The sequence below is a fragment of the Rattus norvegicus genome, chromosome 2 (assembly GCF_036323735.1).
Source record: "Rattus norvegicus strain BN/NHsdMcwi chromosome 2, GRCr8, whole genome shotgun sequence".
NCBI classification, from domain to species: domain Eukaryota; kingdom Metazoa; phylum Chordata; class Mammalia; order Rodentia; family Muridae; genus Rattus; species Rattus norvegicus.
In genome coordinates, this window is record NC_086020.1 from 88,718,409 (window position 1) to 88,740,372 (window position 21,964).

The window sequence follows — 21,964 nt, forward strand, 5'->3', positions numbered from 1 at the left end:
ATCTGCTACTTGGGTGTTTTGTTTTTTACTTCCTTCCTTCCTTTTGATTCTTCAGAAGCACCACGAAAAAGAACCAGCTAACGTTGATGAAGCGACACGACTAATGGCTCAGTTGTAATACAGTGACAGTGTATCACATTTCCCCAAAGACCAATAAATTCAATGTTTCATACAACTTTATTTCTTTAAATCTTGTTAATGTACAGGCATTGGCACATTTTAAAAACAAACTACATAAACAGATCTTTCCTATACTCTAGGAAAGTGGAATGTCAGAATCAACAAACTGATAGACTTAAAGTGCTAAAACAGAAGGCACTTCACAAAATCTGTTCACTCAACAGTGATATCCTTCACTTTATATATGGCAGTGAATGTCTGTTTGAAGGATACATAGAAACAGCTTTGCGGCAGTAAAAACATAAGACAAGTAAGTGATCTTTTGGACAATGTTTTGTTATGATGAACTGAAGCCTGCTGTAACTGTCCTCTAAGAAGAAGCTACAGAATTCAGCACTGAATGAAACTGAGTGTAATCACTGGAGGGGCATGCTGGTGGACAGTTAATTATCCCCCCCTGAAGCAGTCAGAGCCCTTTCAAGTTTTGTGAAGTAAAAGTAAAATGTTAGGAAAACACTTTAGAGTCAGTGAACTAAAAAGGTGTTACATTCATAATTTTAAATACTTAGGTTATTAAGAATTCTAAAATGTTACAGTTAGAGGTAGATAACAGTCCCAAGTTTCCGTGGAATCTAATAATTTAGTATCTGAACATCAAACAGATCACAAACTCCTTCATTATCATCTAAATTAAAGTTGTAGTCATCTGCTGGGGTAGGAGACAGCCGTAAGAGAGGAAACACTGCAAAGGAAAAAGAGTTTCATTATTAGAGTTAGTTTCTACATATGAATTATGATGATTAACAATTTCTCACAGCTTAGTTCAAAAATTTGTACAAAAGCCTAGAGAAATTATTAAACAGTATGCTACAGATAGTTAATTTATAATAATTATTTTATAGATTTCAAAAAGCACCCTGGCTAATTTTAGGCATAGTTCAGTGATTCAGGTGGGCAGCATGAAATTGTCTATGGTGAGAGTACATACAAAACTGCTAATTGTGACACATTCGATTACTCCTGTTCCTGGGTGAATAGTTTTCAATAAAAGTGGTAAGTATTCCTTATGAGTTTTCTCTTAAAATGCAAGTAAATAAAAATTTTAAAAGATTCTCCACTTTACTATAATGTTGAGTCACGTGGCATTTAAACTCTCGTAGTGATATATATCCAATAGTAAAATTGTCAATTTCTTACCGTCAGAAGACATCAGTTCATCAATGATGTCTCCACTAATAGATCCTGTTGGAAACAGAAATGTAATAGGGGCAATTAAATTTCAATGTGATAGTCACATTATTAGTTTAATGGGTGGAATAAAAGTAAAAGTACTAGAACACTACGGAAAGACAAATCACATGATTACCTAACTACTTTCTTGGCATTAACTTTAAACTTCCAAACTGAACATAGAGACGCAAAGCCTCCCCATTGTTCTAAAACCTAGTCTGTGTCACAAGTGTGATATAATCCTATCACTCAACAACACTTCATTTCTCCTGCTCATTTTATCTCTATCTTATACATCAAAACTTAGTTTGCCTCAAGAGTATTTCTCATATCTGCTTATTATTTCTTTTTCCTATCCCGCCTTGGTAGCACACTATTCTAGTCGTAACTGTTCTCTCAACTGCTCTGCTTGCAAATATCTAATTTTCTGTCTCTGAAGCTTCTGAAAGGCTACCTTCTGATTTCCAAAAGTACAGTTTCCAAGTCCCCTACTCCCATGCTCATCACTGTACAACTCTAACTTCTACTTTCCCGTGACAAATCTTAACGGCTTTATTAGCTAGCATTTTCATCTGATACTCAAAATGTCTAATGTGGCCCCAAGACCTTTCTTATATTAAATGACACACAGAAAATACTCAATTCTCTTAATTTTCTGTGGAAGCCAAAGTACCAACTAAGTTTAAGCTAAAGTATATACAGTTTGTTGGCCTTATATATTCCAATTAAAATTATTTAGTACTTTCTTAAAGACTACACTTTCTCTTCTGCAGCTCTTCAACTATACTATAGAAATATGTATAGAAAGACACAAAACATACATAGGCAGCACAAAACTTAAAAACGGACCCGTACCAAAGTAAAATCTTTTTTTTTTTTTCTTCTTTTTTTTTTTCGGGGCTGGGGATCGAACCCAGGACCTTGTGCTTCCTAGGCAAGCGCTCTACCACTGAGCCAAATCCCCAACCCCAAGTAAAATCTTTCTAGCTTCATTATTATTGATTTGAAATCTTGAAGTGGAAGCAATGAGGTATATCCCATTACTAACCAATTCAAGTTATAATACAGCTTTTTACATCTGCAGTGACATTTGTATTTGCTGAGAAACAAAAGTTCTATACAATCTAAACACTGTAACTGAATTTCTGTAATGTATATATACATACATGTATATGTCTAGCAATATAGAAAGAATATGCCTTAAAATCTTATATCTATTTTAGTGACAGGCATATAGACTATAGATGATACTAAATTAAAACATGGAGTAAGATTATTTTGCCTCAGATATAAGAACCGACAAATTCAGAATAGCTTTTTGAGCTGTTTCATATAATATTCATGTTTTCATGTGAAATATTTACACCAAAGGCTTTCTACCAACCTGAAGATATTTCTGTAGCTGGTGTCTGCTGGAAATTCTGGCTTCTTTCAGAAACATGCTGCTCGGGCAGGTTTTGAGCAGCCATGGTGGATTTCGGTGGAGTCACTGAAGTTGAGGACTGGGAGGAAGGTTGTGTGAGGTCATCAGGTGGGGGGACAGGAAAAACCACCGGCTTAGATGAGTTGGACTCTTTATTTATAAGTAGCACATGGATTGGTCCTGAGTGACTCTTCAGATTTATCTGGTATTTCTTTTGTCCATTCTGTCCCTTTGAAGTTATTGGGTATAAACAAATAAGTATTAATCACAGCTAGCTAACTTGAAAGACTCAATCACCAAGCAATGTCATTAGGATCTAACACCTAAATTCACACAACAAAGTCATTTGGTTGCAACACATGAAAAAAATGACCAAGTAGAATAGGATCCTAAGGTCTGTAAGCCACTTGTGCCTAAATGGTAAACTTTGCTCAAATGGTGATTATCAAAAGAGTAGTTGGAGAATTCTAAACAATTAACCTGTCCCACCCTTTCCCCCTTCCCCTTCTATTTGTTTCCTGCTCCCCGCTTTCATCTTTACTTGATAGTCTTTTACTGTTTTGTCCAGGTTGGCTTCAAACCTCAGTCTCTCACATGCTGGGATGATTACTACAAGGGTACACTGCTATCCATTTCACTGTCTGTGATATTACCTGGTGGTGCTCGTAATGTTCTATAACTTCTCCACATGCACAAACTCCAATCTCTGACTGGTTATCTCAACATCTTGTTGAATTTACAAATTTCACAAACCAAAACCTTTCCACCCATCAAGCAAAAGACAACTGACTTGATTTCCTACATAGATAAAAAAATTTTTTTTTCAAAAAGGTAATTTGCTTCTTGAGGCTTTAACAAATAATAATGTAAATTCCTAAATACTTCAAGATTAGGGGAGAAGGGAAGTACAGATTTAGAGAGTTTTACCAAAGTATTGATGTTCATATTCAGATATCAGTGTTTTTAGATATATATCTTAATAGCAATAACTCAAAAATGTTCATACTCTAATAGTTCTTATTTTGCTCAAAAAATACATTTGTCTCTCTTTAGACAGTAGTTTTTTCTTTTCACTTGTATAACAGCTATGCTACATACCATTTCTGGAATAGGTACTTCCAGCTGTGTACCAGAGGGTGCCTGAATGGCCAACAGTGTATCACCTGGCAAGATAAATAAATACTTAACAACTGTAAGAATGCTGTAGATCAGAAGAGATGGAAGGATGGAAGATCTGAAATCAGAAGTGTAGATTTAGTCCCAGGTTACCAAGTTAGGTGGTACATGTTTTTAATTTTAGCACTTGGTGGGGGCAGGGGGGTTGAAGGCAAGAGAATTACGAATCCCAGGTTAACCTTTGCTAAAGGATGAGTTCTAGGCCACCATGGGCTACTTGAGAATTTATCTAAAGAAACAGAAAGATAAATACAGGTTTGAGGTGTAGCTCATTTGGTAGTGTCAGCCTACTGAAAAAGCCTTGGGTTGGGTTCTGTCCCTAACACCAGATAAGTCAGGGGTCATGCCTGTAATTCCAGTGCAAAGGGGAAGGACCAGGAGGGACCAGAAAGTCATCCTTGGCTACACAGAGTTTGAGGCCAACCTGAGACCCTGTCTTAAAAAACCAACCAGAAACCTAGGCTCGATGACATCAGACTTAATAAAACAAAGGCCGTAACAATAGCCTGCTGCACTCTGCACATTAAATGAAGACATATCAGCTCATAAAGACTCATTCTCAGAATTAGCTGCTATTCTCCCTGAAATTTTTAGATCCTTTCTTTTACTTGGTGTCCTGTACATTCTGAGACTATGCACTCTTTTTGTCTCATATAAATACTGTTTCTTAAAGCAGTTAAACCATTTATAAAAGAGGACATTAGAGACTAGGTATGATAGAGTAAGTGGTTACACTTAAGTGAACTTATTTTGAAGTCACATATTACAGAGTTTTTATGCAATCTCAAATTAGTAAAGCTTTCCCCAAACTTCATTAAAATGCATAAAAACTGTGCTGGTAAAATAGAACAAGCCTTTTTGTATTTCTAACAATCTTTACATTGAAATTCAGCTTGCATTTGAAATGATAACTTGGCCAACTGATTACTCTGGGTGGGCAGTACACATGCTATCCTTTTAGGAAATATGCATAATATAAAGAAGCATAGAGTTTTATTTCACAATTTTGGATGTAGTGTCCTTCACTTTAGTTAATATGTGGCATGGCCACCTCAAGCAGTAAATGTGGAACACAGAAGCTGGAGCAGGATTAGGACTAGGATTATAAAGTAGATTCACCTAACTTTGCTCACTGGGTTTCATGACAATACTTAACGTTTCACATTCCCTGGATCCAGCTTAAGTCTTGTTATTGACTGTGACCTTCAAAGGCTGTGCTAAATCCTATTGATTTAAATTCCTCTTCCATTGGCTGCCCTACCCTCCCACACATGAAATAAAAGCCATAAAAAGAGAAACAGAAGCAACCTATCAGCGCACCTCTGCAGAGAAAGGCAAAAACATCCCCAACTCCTGAAAATACCAACAGGCTGAGTGGGGAATTATCTACAGGTTGTTCAAAGAATATAGCAGGTGGTGGTGGCCATGCCTTTAATCCTAGGAAGCAAATCTCTGAATTAGAGGCCAGCCTGGTCTACACAGAAAAACCCTGTCTCTAATAACCAAAATAAATAAGAATAAAATGATATAAAAACAGGCTCATAGTACTTACCATTAAAGCAACTGCAGATGTCTTCGTGAGTTACATAAGAAAATGTACTGTCATAAGAGTTAAGGAACAGCACATCACTACTTACTATACCTAAATGCCAAAGTGAAATCTGATGAATGAAAAGTGCTGCAACATGGTCAAGCAAATAGAATACAACTCTTTAAATAGCAATTCTGGTTCATGACTTCTGAGGCCTTCTGGGTTATGATAGAAAATGGTTTCTTTCACACACACACACACACACACACACACACACACACACACACGCGCGCGCGCGCGCGCGCACACAGAGAGAGAGAGAGAGAGAGAGAGAGAGAATGTGAGTGTGTGTGTGTGTGTGTGTGTGTGTGTGTGTGTGTGTGTGTGTGTACACCGAATGGATGGGAAAGAGCATCAACACTGGTGGAGGAGAGCCATGCAGGCTCAACTTTCTTGGGTAACTGTTAGTACACTGAAAGTATGTATCTTTCTCCCCTCACTACAACAGAAAAATGTTAATACACACAACTTAAAAATGACCGTATGTTAAAATACTAGTCTAAGTTATTAGAAAACTATAAATGCTAAGTTCATTTGTAAAACTTAACTGCATACACAGATAACTGACGAGACTAAAACAGCGTATATATGTAACTTATGGAGAAGGATATCTGTTATTAATGGAGTCTTCCATCACGTTTTTGATGCTTTGCTGTAGCCACAACTTCTGCTGGTCAAGTTCTCTTTCCTTCAATTCTAGATCTTCAATTTCAGCTTTAAGACATCTTAATCTATCTATAACTTCTTTAGTATTACAGCCAGCACCTACACCCCTTAAAAGCATTAGAATAAATATCCACAGGATCAGACACCCATTTAATATCATTTACTTTTTGTAGTAATAAAATTGACCCATAGGTTAATCAAAATGAGTTTATACTCTTCTGAGCACTGCCTGCTCTTCCAGAGGACACAGGTTCCACTTCCAGCACCCACATGCCAGCTCACAACTATCCATCAGAAAATCTGGCACCATCACACCGACATATGTGCAGGTAAAATACCTATGCACATTAATAAATAAATCTTGTCAACGCTAATAGTTAAATTTAAAACTCTCCTAGTGTACACTGAGATGCTGGTAAAGTTAACTTCTGGTATTTGGGTAGAATTTTAACAAAGGAAAAAAAAAAAAAAAAAAAACTAAGGCCAAAGGAAGTACTTTTAAAAACAAAGTATTTGTCATAAGCAAGCAAACATATCATAGCTAATACATAAAACTGTGGAGAGGGTAAGGAAACATCCAACACATAATGGATAGGGTCAGAGAACTGTCCTGGGGAAGACAGGTTTGGTGTTATTACAGGACTAAAATTGAGCATTCGGGAAAAGGAAGTTTCAAGTTTGATTTTTGTCAGGTACAGTGTTTGAGTAAGGTTTGTGACTTACTTCCACTGGATACTGTTCTTTGATTTTTTTTCAATTAGATCAATTCCTTCTAAGACGTTGGTGATATCATAAATTCTTCGCTTTTGCCTCACAGCCAAAGTATCTGCAGCCTGTTTAGGAAAAAGAGAACAAAGAAAACATAGTTAACATGTCTATATTTTAAAATGAAAGTGTTAACTGTCAAGGTCACAGCATGAGTCTAATCCCAAATCTGACCCACTCAATGTCTTTAGAACAATAGCTAGATATACCTGAAGCACTTCCCAGACTCTGCCAATACCAGAAAAATTACTCTGTCTAAACACTTGCAGATGTTGAAGGGAAGAAAAAAAAAATTAAGGTCATAACATGAGGCCCATAAAAATAAGAGAGAATAGTAGTAATTCCTTGTCAATTTATGTACTAAGATGAGGAATAACTACTAGTTTTCAGTCTTTGTCACTTTCTGTTTCATTCTTCAGAAGAATCTCACCAAAAGACAGCCTTATTCTTTATATCTGGGCCTTTTAGCAATTAAGGAACAAGGGGATTCAGAATTATATATACAAATTATGAACCTATTTATTTAATAAGAATTTCTTTTATAAGCTCATAGCAAAACATGCATGAATAATTCCATCCCACCAGCATTAAATTAGTAAGAAATAAAAATCTGTAACATAGTGGTGGTTCTAACAATGCTTTCAGAAAACTTGGTAGTTTTTTCCCTCGAAGTTTAGAAAGGGTCAGAGTAACAAAATATTGAAGCGATGGAAGTCAGGAACTTAACCTTAGAGACTGTTAACATCCAAAAGGAGATCACTGGACACAGGAACATAGGTCATGGAAGAGAGGCCAGAGTTATAAGGGAGACACAAGCTAGACATCATTTGGATTGTCTTCAGGTGACAGACATCTGAGGAGCAGGTGGAATCCACAAGATCCACCTAACATGGGAACAAAGTGTGAAAAATGAAGAGTACCCTGACACTGACACAATGGTCATGCATGCAGGAAGAGTGGAACCAACGGATGTAAGGATGAACATGCATGCACTGCAGTAAGGCAAGTCTCAGAGACAAGCGATTCCCTTGAACACACCTATCTTGTCAGGGGAGGGGGATCTCCTGGAGAAAGTGTAAGAACAACTAGAAAGATAGTATAGACATTGTCTTTCCAGTGTCCTGCTACAACAAGGAACAGAGAGGGCCATAACCACAGGAGTTGTCTGGTCTCTAAGAAGTTGTTTCTTCACTCTTTTAAGTTAGGTGCTATTTCAACTTGTATGCTGATATGGCTAATCTGACAAACAGAGTTAATAACACAAAAGGGAAGAAGGACAGTAACTAAGGAGATTGTTATGAACCTTAGCAACTTGCACAGCATTCACTGGGCTAATACAGTTATTAGTAGACGAAATAGAACAGACATTTCATTTCTACTATGTCTGATTTTCTTATCAGCTTTGGGCTAGAGGGACGGGAGGAGAGGAGAAAGTGAAATAGTGACATAAAATAGTGGACAGTGCAGAAGGAGTACTAGACAGTATTACCGCCCATGTTAAACTTAAGAGTCGGTGCTCTAAGAAAAGGCTGAGAGGTTAAGAGCACCGACTGCTCTTCTAGAGGTCCTGAGTTCAATTCGCAGCAACCACATGGTGGCTCACAACCATCTGTAATGGGATCAGATGCCCTCTTCTGGTGTGTCTGAAGAAGTGACAGTATGTGTGTGTGTGTGTGTGTGTATATAATTAAAAAAATAAAAATAAAACTGTCATGAATTTGAAGGGGGCCTTAATCTATTAGTTATTTTTCTGATGCTGTGATAGAACACCATGACCAAACCAAGTTAAGGAAGAGTTTATTCTGGTTTATGGGTTCCAAAGGGATATAAGAGAACATCATGGCAGGGAGGAGGCCTGGCAGCAGACAGTAACACTGGCCAGAGCAGAAAGCTGAGGACTCAAATCTTCAAATACAAGCTTAAAGTAAAAAGCACAAACAAGAGTGGCAGAAGGAATTCCTTTCATACTGCCAGCAGTAATACACTTCCTGAGTAGCAAGCACTTAGTGGCAGCAAGCAAGGCCACTCCCCTTAGGCTTCCCAAACAGTGCCACCAACTGAGGTCCAAGTGTTCAAATATTTAAGCCTATAGGGGTCATTCTCATTCAAATTACTACATGTGCCTTCACTGCATTTTTATCCAGCCCTCAAACTGCTCTGGTGTACCAAGGAGGCGGGCAGGGATCGGAATCACCAACCTCATCCCAACTTTTTATACTGTGGCTAGTAAAAAGAGCATCAGGTTTATTTTAAAAAGATTACATTTTCTATACTTGATGGCCAAAAAAACTATAAGAAAGTCACAAAGGTTGCATCTATCACACAACTCAGTTTATAGTAAAAAATACACAAACCCTAAGAGAATCCTTTGGAAGAAAACTATTTCTCCTTTAAATATTAGTTGCTTTATAAGATTACATCTCACAAATGGGAGGCAAATAATGTCTAGAGACAGAATAATATTCAAACTTTGAAAGCTGTTACCAGGTAGGCAGGTGAAATAAACAATAAACAAGGACCAATATGGTAGGATTTAAGTGCCACAATGTTCCATTTAAAGGGGTGTCAGTCACATAAAAATGAGTTAAAACAACTTCCTATATTTCACAGTCTCTACCTGCAAAGCAAGTTCTTTACTCTCTTCTGGGTCACAATAGATAACAAATATGCATTCAATACATGATTGAAATTCAGAAATTTACATTAAGATAAGAGCCAGAATTCAAAATCAAAGTATTCCAACAGCAATGCTGTATAAAATCAAAGAAATTTTACCAAAAACGATGAGGAGGGCTGAAATAATGGCTTGGCAGTTAAAAAGTGTTTGCTGCTCTTCTAAAGGACCTACGTTCAATTCCTAGCAACCATGTGGAACAATTCACAATGCCCTCTGATGACCTCCACAGGCACAGACACTCACACAAACACAGACAAAAAAGAAAAAAATAAATCTCCAAGTATTAAGGCAACAGGCTCTCAAGTGACACACCAAGGCCGGCCAGAACATATTTTAATAAGAATAAAAACTTTTAACACTTCAGACGTGGCATGTGGCATTTTATATTCACCCATTTCCTTAGTTTAACTATTGCCTAATTTCAAACTCTACTCATAATTAATATATAAAATATTTGATTTTAACCTATAGCAATAGGGTAACTGTAACAGGACTCTACAAATATCTGTTGGAAAACACCACTCCTGAATTCACTTTCAGTAACCAAGTCATAGTGCTATGTCATCATCAGCCACCAAAATTTCCACTGTTGCCATGAGGTGAAGATTTTCCCTATGCTATACCCCCTTATAAAAAGCAAAAAGTCAGTGCCTTCTTTTCCTGCTCTTTCCCCTCTACCCTCGTTCACAGGCAGCCTCTGTACACACCACTTCCCCAGTACACCCCTCATGTGAGATCTGTTGTATGGTGTGATCTCTTTGCAGCACACCTTGGCTCCAACTTACTAAGGTATTTCTGCTGGTAAGCCATAACATTACCTAACTTAAAGTTCACAATGTCTCTGCAGAGTAGATGTTCTCATTTTATAGAAAAGCCCAAAAGGCTAAAGAATAATGACAATGTTTGACATTAATCTTTATTCATGAAACAAACTTGTGACACAAAGTTTTATACAATTTAAAATATTTTAAATAATTTGTGCATTTAAATTCAGTTATATCCTTGTACTGAATAGGGAATTCAAGTATAACTTGTCTATAAGTTCCATAAAGAGTAGATTAAAAAAAAATTAAAAAAAAATGGCATTGGGGCTGGGGATTTAGCTCAGTGGTAGAGCGCTTACCTAGGAAATCTTACCTGGGTTCGGTCCCCAGCTCAAAAAAAAAAAAAAATGGCATAAAAGCAGGAATTTTAATTTCTATTTTTTGTTTATTGAAAAAAGCATATATACTTAAATTTATGCCTATGCTGACAATATCTCATGGAATAATGTTTAAAACATTAAACAAGAGAAGCTGAAGAAATAGCTTAGGTGTTAAGAAAAGTACTTGTTGCTCTTCCAGAAGATCTAGGTTTGGTTCCTAGCATCCACAAGGATGATTATAAATTATAAGCATAGGTAACTCCAGCTCCAAGGAACCCAACCACCTCTTTTTGATTTCCATGGATACTCAATGCAGGTGGTGCACCACGAGTTTACTTGTACCGTTGTTTTGCCTCATGTACAAAACAACAGTACAAATAAACAAATCTTTAAAAAGAAACAATATTCTAAAGACTAGTGTCAGCATTTGCCAAATATGTACAAATCCCTAGTCTCTCTCTCTCTCTCTCTCTCTCTCTCTCTCTCTCTCACACACACACACACACACACACACACACACACACACACAAAGAGGGACAAGAAGAGAAGGTCATTTATAAAATGTTATAAAATGGACATACTTAAGGTGAGGCCAAGAGAAAATTTCTGGGAGAGGCCACTTTGTTTCTAATGGGACTGTAGGGGCCATAAATCAACAAGGAAATGAAATACCAAAGAACTGCTGACACTAAGGGCATAAGGGTTCTCTCCTAAAGCAGCATCATTTACTGACACAGTGTTTTAATCTATCAATGCTATACCCCCAAAAAACTGCACCTAAAAATACCCTCTGTGTTTACAACTGCCTGCTATTGTTCTGAAATGCATAAGCTTTTATATTGTTCTGGGAAAGTTCATTTCTATTTTTTAATACAGGTCACCAACAAATAATCAAACGAGGAGAAAAAGATATTTGATAGTGTTTAACTAGGAAAATCATAGTAATCCTCTGAAATCTACAAATTGAAATCTCTAGAGATTGTTTGCCTATATCCACAATTGTATAGTTGGTAAATTCTTATATATAATTATTTTGACTAGCATATAAAACAAAGAGTTTCACTGTGACGTGTCGTTATATTTAACCTCTTCTTATCTGACACTCCTTATCTTATCTTATCTTATCTGACACCACTGTCCCTCATCTCCCAATCTTTTCCTCTCTTGGGATCTATGTGTGGAATCCTCTGCTGTCTCCTAATTTACTATCATAGGGGCCCAATCAGATTTAATCAGGGCTGTCACTTAACTCAGACTTCTTTTTAAGGACCTTCCTTCAAATGCAGTTCCATTTTAATAAATGGGGGTTGGGAGAGCACCAAGAAGTAAGCACAATTCAGCCTACAACCTCATTAATCAACTTTCATTCTATACTGCTCTATCTTCTGGCACTCTCCTGCTTTGTCTTTAATAAGCTGAGTATTCTTAAATACTCCGAATAAGAATCACACAGTAGAGGATGACGAGGTGGATCAGCAGTTTAAGAGTACTGGCTGCTCTTCCAGAGGACCTAAATTCAATTCCCAGTATACAATTCCTAGTATACACATAGCAGCTCTCAACCATCTATAACTCCAACCCAGGGCATCTAATGCAGTCGTACGGCCTCTGCAGCCTCCATAGACATATGTAGTGCAGGTGTACACTCATACATGAAATGTTTAAGAAAGGCTTCTACAGTATTTGTCTGTTATTCAGTATAACACCCTCAAGGGTCATTTCTGCTGTAGGTGCCAGAATTTTTCTTTCTAAAAAACAGAATAGTCACTCACTATACCTCATTTGATTAATCACTGAAAGACATCTGAGTTACCCAACTTTTGACTATTTGATTAACACTGACATGAGCATAGAGTATACAAATACCTGTTCCAGAACCCACTTTCAATTACACATACCCACGAGCGGGGCTGGCCTAAGAATCCTAAAGCAAACACTGAAGGCTTGTTGTGCTCCACACAGCCTTCCTTATGCCAATTATCTCACAAACCGTGTTACCTACTAAAAGCCTGAGGCTGAACTATGTCTCTTCTAGTTGTTTATCAGTTAGGTCATTTGTTAAGTTTGTGTCTGGATCAGAGAGAGAATACTTAGAATATTCAGGTAATTTGTAACTTAATAACAACATACACAATCCAGAGTGTGCTTGCAAAGTTCAAGATGGCATTAAAATGGCCAATGAAACAGAGAAACTCACCTGCAAAGTGAACAGAACAGGAATTTTCAGAGCAACAGACACTCACACTCCTTAACAGTTCAGTGATTAAGCTACAGAAAAATAAAAACTAGTTTAATCTGTTTCTACAGAATCTTCCATTAGTGTTCTCTCTCTCCTTTTCAGGTAGATGCCCATTGCCTAACATGTTATTTTACTCTCAGGGAGTAAAATTATGCACCTTTCGTTACAAAAAAGGAATCCATAAAGAACAGAGACACATGAAAACTTAAGTTTATTTTCAAGGACTTACTAGTTCTGAAAGGCAGCAGTAAGGCACAGAAAGTAACAGTCCAGTTTCAAACATTCAAACTTATTTGGCAGACCTAACCCAGAACTTTCCTAAGTTTAGTGTAACAGGCACACATTCGGGTGGGAATATTAGGGTTACCATCTATAGTCTTGAATATTTTATGGCCACTCAGGGTATCTGATGAGAAAAGTAATACATTTCTATATTTGTGATTTCACAAAATTAAAGATTCTCTATTTAAAAAGATAAAGTGCATGTTTTAAATTTTCCACTTAGAAATTTATTCTAAGTGTAGGACAATCTTTAACATGTATTATTAGAATGTCTTAATATTTCACAATGATGTATTATGAGAAACATCACTAGGAATACTTCAGTGTAAGTCATTTTGATACATAAAATTTTATATGTATTTATATACATAAAAAGTAGAAGTATTTATAGGTAAAATGTTTCTTTTTTTAACCTAGCAAAAAGAATGGTACATGGGTCTCTGTAAGTCATTACTTATTATTTTAAGTAATTATTTACTTATGACTACAGAAATCTTTGAATCTTTAGGACAGATCCAGATAACAGAAACAAAGACCCTTAAATATCAGAACCTGCTGCCATACATGTGAAGGGGCCGAGTTCATTATTTTCTGAGGTTTGAGCATGTTTCAGGACAAACCATCAAACCCCATTTTTACTTGGAAAGCACCAAAATTCTCTGGCTTTTTTCATGCAGTCATCCAGTACAGCTGTATTTAACTTTAAACAGCAGATTTCAATGGGTGTTTTGTAACATCAGGTGTTTCTCTGCTGACTTCATTAATGCCAGTGAAACCATACCATTTCAATTCATTACAATTTGAGTCCTATAGATGTCCATTAAAGCCCTTTTAAGTAGAGGAAGAGGTCGGAGTGGAGGAGAATACAAGAAATTTTCAAAAGTGGAAAAAAGTCCCACAAATGATGTTTTCAAGTAAGAACGGACACCAACTGGCATCTACACCCAGGAAAAGGGTGGGCGGTTGGGAGGGGAATCCAAATGCCAACAAGCCAGCGTCCCCCACTGGGCCACGAACAGGACACTCAGCAGTAGAGTTCTGGAAGGCAGGCTTCTCAAGCTCAGACTCTTATTTCCAATGTCTTGGCCACTGTTTTGAGGATGGTAACAGTTTCAAGCCAGGAAGGTAAGGTATGATTCTCAAGTCTCTAGATGCTGTGAGGAGTTTTCTCAGACAGCCAGGTAGAGGAGTCATAAGAGAATCACAGAGTCATAAAATCCTCTGTGATTTTAAACTAGCAAATTTATTTATTTGTAAAGTATTGGCTCTTTCTGAACCTCCGTGTACTGGCTGAATTTTAATTCGCACGATCCCATATTGTTTCCCCCTCCCTGCGCTGTGGAATCCTTCCAAGTCTTGCCAGGAACGGTTAAATCACTATGACTGAACAGCTTTAAATGCACGTTGTTGTTGTTTGAAAAAATCCGAACCATAGCAAAGAACGAAGCAAACATCCTTATAAAAACCAGATAAAGTTGACTAAGTAATTCCACCCATTAGTCTGAAAGTCACAAAACGGACCCCTCTCCGTGTGATCGCAAATCTCAGGTCTAAAAAGTAGAAAGATTCTAAATTAAGTCAACAAATCCAATCTCACTTCCTAAGCATCGATGAAAAATTTCCCCGTCTAAAAACTATTTTAGCGGAGGTGGGTTAAGTTTTCTCTTTCCCTCTTTCATTCTGAAAAACTGGCATGAAAGTTCTTCAAAACAGGCACGAAGTCCCGCAGAGCGCTCCATTAAGACACCAGTTTCCAACAGCAAACCAACCCTAAGTGAGCCTAGAGCAGAGCGCGAATTCCTGGGCTCTCGGAGCGCTTCTTTGTGGCCAGGGCCGCGCGGTGGCCGGTAGGTGGGGGCCCCCGCATCCACCCCGGCCCCTCCACGTCCTAGGTACCTCCGGATCCCGAGTCTCGGCCGGCGTGTGAGCGTTAGACCCAGCTCCCTCAGGCCTCGCCCTCCCCATCCCCATCCCCGCCCACCGCTCACCGCTTTGAGATCCAGGACGCCGTCCTGCGCCTCCTGCAGCAACGACACGAACTTGGTGGTGAGCAACCCCAGGCTCTTCTCGTGCCGGCTGCTGCCCCCCGCGAGCGCCGCGGACTGATGGGAAGAAGGCGCCCCATGCGGCGGCGGCGGCGGCGGCTGGGCCTGGGCCTGCGGCGTGGGCTGAGCAGAGCTCGTGGGCTCCGCCGCCGCCATCACCGCCGCGGCCCTGACGTCCGCTGCCCGGGAACCCCTCGGCCGCCGGCAGAGGAGGTGCGCGGACTCCGCTCCGGCCCGCGGCGCTCCCCGCGTTCACCAGTCCCTGGAGCCGCGAAGCTCGCGCGCGGTACCACAGAACGCGCCGCACTACAGAGCGCGCGGACTCTAGCGAGCGGCCAGTGCCGCGAGGGTGGGCCTGAGTTTAAATGGCAGGAAGTGACGCCGCGCGGCGTTGCCTAGTAACGTACTCTCCGCGGAGGGGCGGGGCAGTCGCGTTCCCTCGGGCGAGCGGTGCTCAGGACGGTCTATAGTCCTGCTTAGGACCAGCATGCAGTCTAAGCCTGGAGCTCTCGAGCATGTCTCTTTTGCATCAAATCAGGTGCAAGTATTCTAAGGCTCGTCGCATCAATAGAAGAACGCGGCGTCCCCGAAGGCTTTTGGACTCTGATCTTCAGTCCTTTCCAAAGACTTTTCTGCACACACAGAAGGACTCGAGCCTTGAAAGTGAAGGTGGTAGACTCCGTCCTCCCCCCCCCCCCCCAACTCCAACTTTTGCCTTACCTGCTTTTAAGTAGCATTCTTTACAAAAGTTATATTTTTGCCCAATACTTGTATTATTGGGACACTCTCAACATATTGTACTTTAGTGATATAGGAAACTACGGATGTATAGTAAGATCACAGATCTGAGAGGAGAAAATGAAAATGTGTTCCCACATTTTGTTTTTTACTTGCAAACTTGAGAATCAAGATTAAAAACTTCAACAACTTGGGTGCATGAGGTGGGTGGGGGTAGGTGGGGAGCACCCTCTCAGAGACAAAGGGAAGTGGGGGATGGGGTGAAGAACTTTTGGAGGGGGTACTTAGAAGGGGCGCAACATTTGGAATGTAAGTAAATAAAATAATTTAAAAAAACTTAAACAACTTGGTTTTCGCACCGGTTGACTATCGTTCACACTGAACAAATAGTAGGTGACTACAAACATTTTTTGGCAGGAATTAATGAAGACATATCCTACATGCAAGAATGCCCAAATTAAGAGTAGAGGGGGGATCGAGAGGGGAAATGGACAGCATTAACTAGTAAATCTGAAAACCAAAATTTTCCAGAACACCGGAACAAAACTTCTTTAGGGGAAGCATTTTTTCTTCAAAGCTGCAACACTTAAAATCCCCACCTGCCCCCAATCCACCTGCAAATTCTGTTCCACTGAGCCTTTCCTTATGTTCTCCCTTTAGCCCTTCGTATTATTTAGTCTTTCTGGGTCTTTGGACTATAGCATGATGATCTTTTATTTTACAGCTACTATCCACTTATAAGTGAGTATGTACCATGTTTATCTTTCTGAGTTTGGGTTATCTCACTCAGGATGATGTTTTTGAGTTTCATCAATTCATTAGCAAATTGCATGTACCGCTTATTTTTAAATCCATTGTTCGGTTGAGGGACATGCAGGTTGTTTCCAGTTTCTGGCTATTATGAATAAAGCTGCTATGAACATATGTGATCAAATGTCCTTGTAATAGGTTGTAATTTTCTTTGGATATGTACCAGGAGTGGTATAGGTTGGTCTTGAGGTAGACTGATTCTCAATCTTCAGAGAAACCACTACATTGATTTCTTTTTTTTTTTTTTTTTTTTCCCCAGAGCTGGGGACCGAACCCAGGGCCTTGCACTTGCTAGGCAAGTGCTCTACCACTGAGCTGAATCCCCATTATATTGACTTCTAAAGAACCTGTACCAGATTGCCCCCCAAACCAGCGATGGAGGAGTGTTTTCATTGCTCCACATCCCACTCCTCCAGCAGGAGCTCTCACTTGTGTTTTTGATCTTAGCCATTTGACAGGTATAAGATGGGATTTCAAAGTTGTTTTGATTTGTATTTCCCTGATGGCAAAGGACGCTTGCTGACCATTTCTTTTTTTTTTTTTTTTTTTTTTTTTTTTTTTTTTGGTTCTTTTTTTCAGAGCTGGGGACCGAACCCAGGGCCTTGCGCTTCCTGGGCAAGGGCTCTACCACTGAGCCAAATCCCCAACCCCTTACCATCTTTTTTTTTTTTTTTTTTGTGACCATTTCTTTTAAGTGTTTCTTGGCCATTTGAAATTTCCTTGTTGAGCATTCTCTGTTTAGATCTTTACCCTATTTTTAATAGGATTATTTAATTTGTTGATGTCTGATTTTTGGAGTTCTTTATGTATCGTGGATATTAATTAGCCCTCTGTCAGATGTGGAGTTGGGGAAGATCTTTTCCCATTCTGTAGGTTGCTGGTTTTTGTTTGTTTGATTGTTTTTTTCCTGTTAATGGTGTCCTTTGTCTTATAGAAACTTTTCAGTTTCATGAGGTCCCACTTATTGAGTTTAGTGAATGTGCAATTCGTGTTCTGTTCAGGAAGTTGTCTTCTGTGCCAGTGCTTTCAAGGCTATTCCCCACTTTCTCTTCAAAGAAGAGTGTGTCTGGTTTCATGTTGAGGTCTTTGATCAACTCAGACTTGATTTTGTGCAGGGTAATAGATATGAATCTATTTTTATTCGTCTACATGTAGACACCATTTGTTGAAATAGCTTTCTTTTTCCATTGTATATTTCTGACTTCTTTGTCAAAAATAAGGTTACATAGGTGTATGGATTTATTTCTGCATCTTCAATTCCATTAATCAATATGTCTATTTTTATGCCCAGACGATCCAGTTTTTATTACTACTATTCTGTAATACTGCTTGAAATTGATGATGGCAATGATGATACCTTCTGTATAAGGATTGATTTAGCTATCTTGGGTTCTTTTTTCCCCCACATGAAGTTGAACATTATTCTTTCAAGGTCAGTAAAGAACTGTGTTAGAATTTTGACGGGGATTGTGTTGAATCTGTAGATTGCTTGTTAGGATGGACATTTTCATTATGTTGACTCTACTGTTCCATGAACACGGAGGATCTTTCCATTGTCTGAAAGCTTTAATTTCCTTCACGAAAGACTTTTAAGTTTTTAATCATGTGGGTATTGCACTTGTTTGGTTGGCGTTACCCAAGATATTTTGTATTACCTGTGATTATTGTGAAAGGTATTATTTCCCTAATTTCTGTCTCAGCCCCTTTTGTCATTTGTATATAAGAGGGTTATTGATTGTTGGGGTATTTTTTTGTTTTTTGTTTTTTTTTAAGTTAATTTTATATCCAGCCATTTTGCTGAAGTTATTTATCAGGTGAAGAAGTTGTCAGGTTAAATGTTTGGAGTCTCTTATGTATAAGATACTATCATATGTGAATAGCAATACTTTGACTTCTTCCTTTCCAATTTGAATCCATTTGATCTCCTTTAGTTTTATTATTGCTCTAGCTAGAGCTTCAATTAAAATATTGAATAGATACTGAGAGTGGGCAGCCTTGTCTTGTTCTGGTTTTAGTGGAATTGCTTTGAGTTTCTCTCCATTTAATTTCATGTTAGCTATAGATTTGCTGTAAATTGCCTTTATTATGTTTAGGTTTGTCCTTCATATTCCTGATCTCTCCAAGACTTTTATTATGAAGGGGTGTTGAATTTGTCAAAGTTTCTTTTTAGTGTCTAATGAAATGATCACATGTTTTTCTTTCACTTTGCTTATTTGGTGGATTACATTGACAGATTTTCATGTGTTGAATGCTTCCTGTGTGTCTTGGACGAAGCCTCCTTGATCATGGTGGATCGATCTTTTTGATGTGTTCATGGATTTTTTTTTCCAAAATAAGGTATTTCTGAATAACAGAGTCCTGTTGTCCTGGACTGACTTTGTAGAACAGGCTAGCCTTACATTCTCAGATATCTGCTTGCCACTGTGAAAGGCATGTACTACCATGATTGGCTTGGATTTTTTACTGTAGCTGTCTTCAGACACACCAAAAGAGGGCATTGGACCCCATTACAGATGGTTGCGAGCCATCATGTGGTCGCTGGCAATAGAACTCAGGGCTTACAGAAGAGCAATCAGTGCTCTTACCCACTAAGCAATCTCTGCAGTCTTGGATTTGTTTCATTTTTTTATGTTTGTTTTTTTTGTTTCATTTTTTTTTTATTAACTTGAGTATTTCTTATATACATTTCGAGTGTTATTCCCTTTCCCGGTTTCCGGGCAAACATCCCCCTCCCCCCTCCCCTTCCTTATGGGTGTTCCCCTCCCAACCCTCCCCCCATTGCCGCCCTCCCCCCATAGACTAGTTCACTGGACCCAGGGCTTCCCCTTCCACTGGTGCTCTTACTAGGATATTCATTGCTACCTATGGGGTCAGAGTCCAGGGTCAGTCCATGTATAGTCTTTAGGTAGTGGCTTAGTCCCTGGAAGCTCTGGTTGCTTGGCATTGTTGTACTTTTGGGGTCTCGAGCCCCTTCAAGCTCTTCCAGTTCTTTCTCTGATTCCTTCAATAGGGGACCTATTCTCAGTTCAGTGGTTTGCTGCTGGCATTCGCCTCTGTATTTGCTGTATTCTGGCTGTGTCTCTCAGGAGCGATCTACATCCAGCTCCTGTCGGTCTGCACTTCTTTGCTTCATCCATCTTGTCTAATTGGGTGGCTGTATATGTATGGGCCACATGTGGGGCAGGCTCTGAATGGGTGTTCCTTCAGTCTCTGTTTTAATCTTTGCCTCTCCCTTCCCTGCCAAGGGTATTCTTTTTCCTCATTTAAAGAAGGAGTGAAGCATTCACATATTGATCATCCGTCTTGAGTTTCGTTTGTTCTAGGGATCTAGGGTAATTCAAGCATTTGGGCTAATAGCCACTTATCAATGAGTGCATACCATGTATGTCTTTCTGTGATTGGGTTAGCTCACTCAGGATGATATTTTCCAGTTCCAACCATTTGCCTACGAATTTCATAAACTCGTTGTTTTTGATAGCTGAGTAATATTCCATTGTGTAGATGTACCACATTTTCTGTATCCATTCCTCTGTTGAAGGGCATCTGGGTTCTTTCCATTTTCTGGCTATTATAAAAAAGGCTGCGATGAACATAGTGGAGCACGTGTCTCTTTTATATGTTGAGGCATCTTTTGGGTATATGCCCAAGAGAGGTATAGCTGGATCCTCAGGCAGTTCAATGTCCAATTTTCTGAGGAACCTCCAGACTGATTTCCAGAATGGTTTTACCAGTCTGCAATCCCACCAACAATGGAGGAGTGTTCCTCTTTCTCCACATCCTCGCCAGCATCTGCTGTCACCTGAGTTTTTGATCTTAGCCAATCGCACTGGTGTGAGGTGAAATCTCAGGGTTGTTTTGATTTGCATTTCCCTTATGACTAAAGATGTTGAACATTTCTTTAGGTGTTTCTCAGCCATTCGGCATTCCTCAGCTGTGAATTCTTTGTTTAGCTCTGAACCCCATTTTTTAATAGGGTTATTTGTTTCCCTGCGGTCTAACTTCTTGAGTTCTTTGTATATTTTGGATATAAGGCCTCTATCTGTTGTAGGATTGGTAAAGATCTTTTCCCAATCTGTTGGTTGCCGTTTTGTCCTAACCACCGTGTCCTTTGCCTTACAGAAGCTTTGCAGTTTTATGAGATCCCATTTGTCGATTCTTGATCTTAGAGCATAAGCCATTGGTGTTTTGTTCAGGAAATTTTTTCCAGTCCCCATGTGTTCCAGATGCTTCCCTAGTTTTTCTTCTATTAGTTTGAGTGTGTCTGGTTTGATGTGGAGGTCGTTGATCCACTTGGACTTAAGCTTTGTACAGGGTGATAAGCATGGATCGATCTGCATTCTTCTACATGTTGCCCTCCAGTTGAACCAGCACCATTTGCTGAAAATGCTATCTTTTTTCCATTGGATGGTTTTGGCTCCTTTGTCAAAAATCAAGTGACCATAGGTGTGTGGGTTCATTTCTGGGTCTTCAATTCTATTCCATTGGTCTATCTGTCTGTCTCTGTACCAATACCATGCAGTTTTTATCACTATTGCTCTGTAATACTGCTTGAGTTCAGGGATAGTGATTCCCCCTGAAGTCCTTTTATTGTTGAGGATAGCTTTAGCTATCCTGGGTTTTTTGTTATTCCAGATGAATTTGCAAATTGTTCTGTCTAACTCTTTGAAGAATTGGATTGGTATTTTGATGGGGATTGCATTGAATCTGTAGATTGCTTTTGGTAAAATGGCCATTTTTACTATATTAATCCTGCCAATCCATGAGCATGGGAGATCTTTCCATCTTCTGAGGTCTTCTTCAATTTCTTTCCTCAGTGTCTTGAAGTTCTTATTGTACAGATGTTTTACTTGCTTGGTTAAAGTCACACTGAGGTACTTTATATTATTTGGGTCTATTATGAAGGGTGTCGTTTCCCTAATTTCTTTCTCGGCTTGTTTCTCTTTTGTATAGAGGAAGGCAACTGATTTATTTGAGTTAATTTTATACCCAGCCACTTTGCTGAAGTTGTTTATCAGCTTTAGTAGTTCTCTGGTGGAACTTTTGGGATCACTTAAATAT

General features: G+C 39.0%; 2 protein-coding genes and 1 non-coding gene across 12 annotated transcripts in view; 1 reads left to right on the forward strand and 2 right to left on the reverse strand.

The window, feature by feature from the left end:
• Positions 1–179, forward strand: part of Rbis (ribosomal biogenesis factor) — a 15,989-nt gene extending 15,810 nt beyond the window's left edge. For 4 of the 5 annotated variants that reach the window (XM_006232114.5, XM_039102857.2, XM_039102855.2 and 1 more), the window contains exon 4: positions 56–175. In XM_006232114.5, the coding sequence (XP_006232176.1) occupies positions 56–118 (63 nt within the window). In that variant the 3' untranslated portion in view covers positions 119–175. Of the gene's footprint in view, positions 1–55 lie in introns of all 5 variants that reach the window. The other variant, NM_001109179.1, reaches the window with a different exon arrangement.
• On the reverse strand, positions 159–15,735 carry E2f5 (E2F transcription factor 5). Of its 6 annotated transcripts, XM_063281169.1 has the most exons (9): positions 15,302–15,432; positions 12,990–13,060; positions 6,930–7,039; positions 6,150–6,313; positions 5,502–5,543; positions 3,872–3,936; positions 2,735–3,002; positions 1,318–1,362; positions 159–862 (listed from the first exon to the last, which is right to left on the reverse strand). In XM_063281169.1, exons 4-9 carry the CDS (start codon positions 6,172–6,174, stop codon positions 753–755), a joined length of 555 nt encoding a protein of 184 aa, XP_063137239.1. In that variant the 5' UTR covers positions 6,175–6,313; positions 6,930–7,039; positions 12,990–13,060; positions 15,302–15,432; the 3' UTR covers positions 159–752. The 6 variants fall into 6 exon arrangements, 5 of the variants coding, with proteins under 5 accessions (XP_063137239.1, NP_001385568.1, XP_063137237.1 ...); NM_001398639.1 differs by lacking the exon at positions 12,990–13,060 and having other exon boundaries at positions 5,502–5,545; positions 6,152–6,313; positions 15,302–15,735; XR_010063578.1 differs by lacking the exon at positions 12,990–13,060 and having other exon boundaries at positions 758–862; positions 1,318–3,002; positions 15,302–15,728.
• Trnap-agg (transfer RNA proline (anticodon AGG)) lies at positions 2,243–2,317 on the reverse strand. The gene has a single exon. It is a non-coding gene; the product is annotated as a tRNA-Pro (tRNA).
• Positions 15,736–21,964: the final 6,229 nt, after the last annotated feature.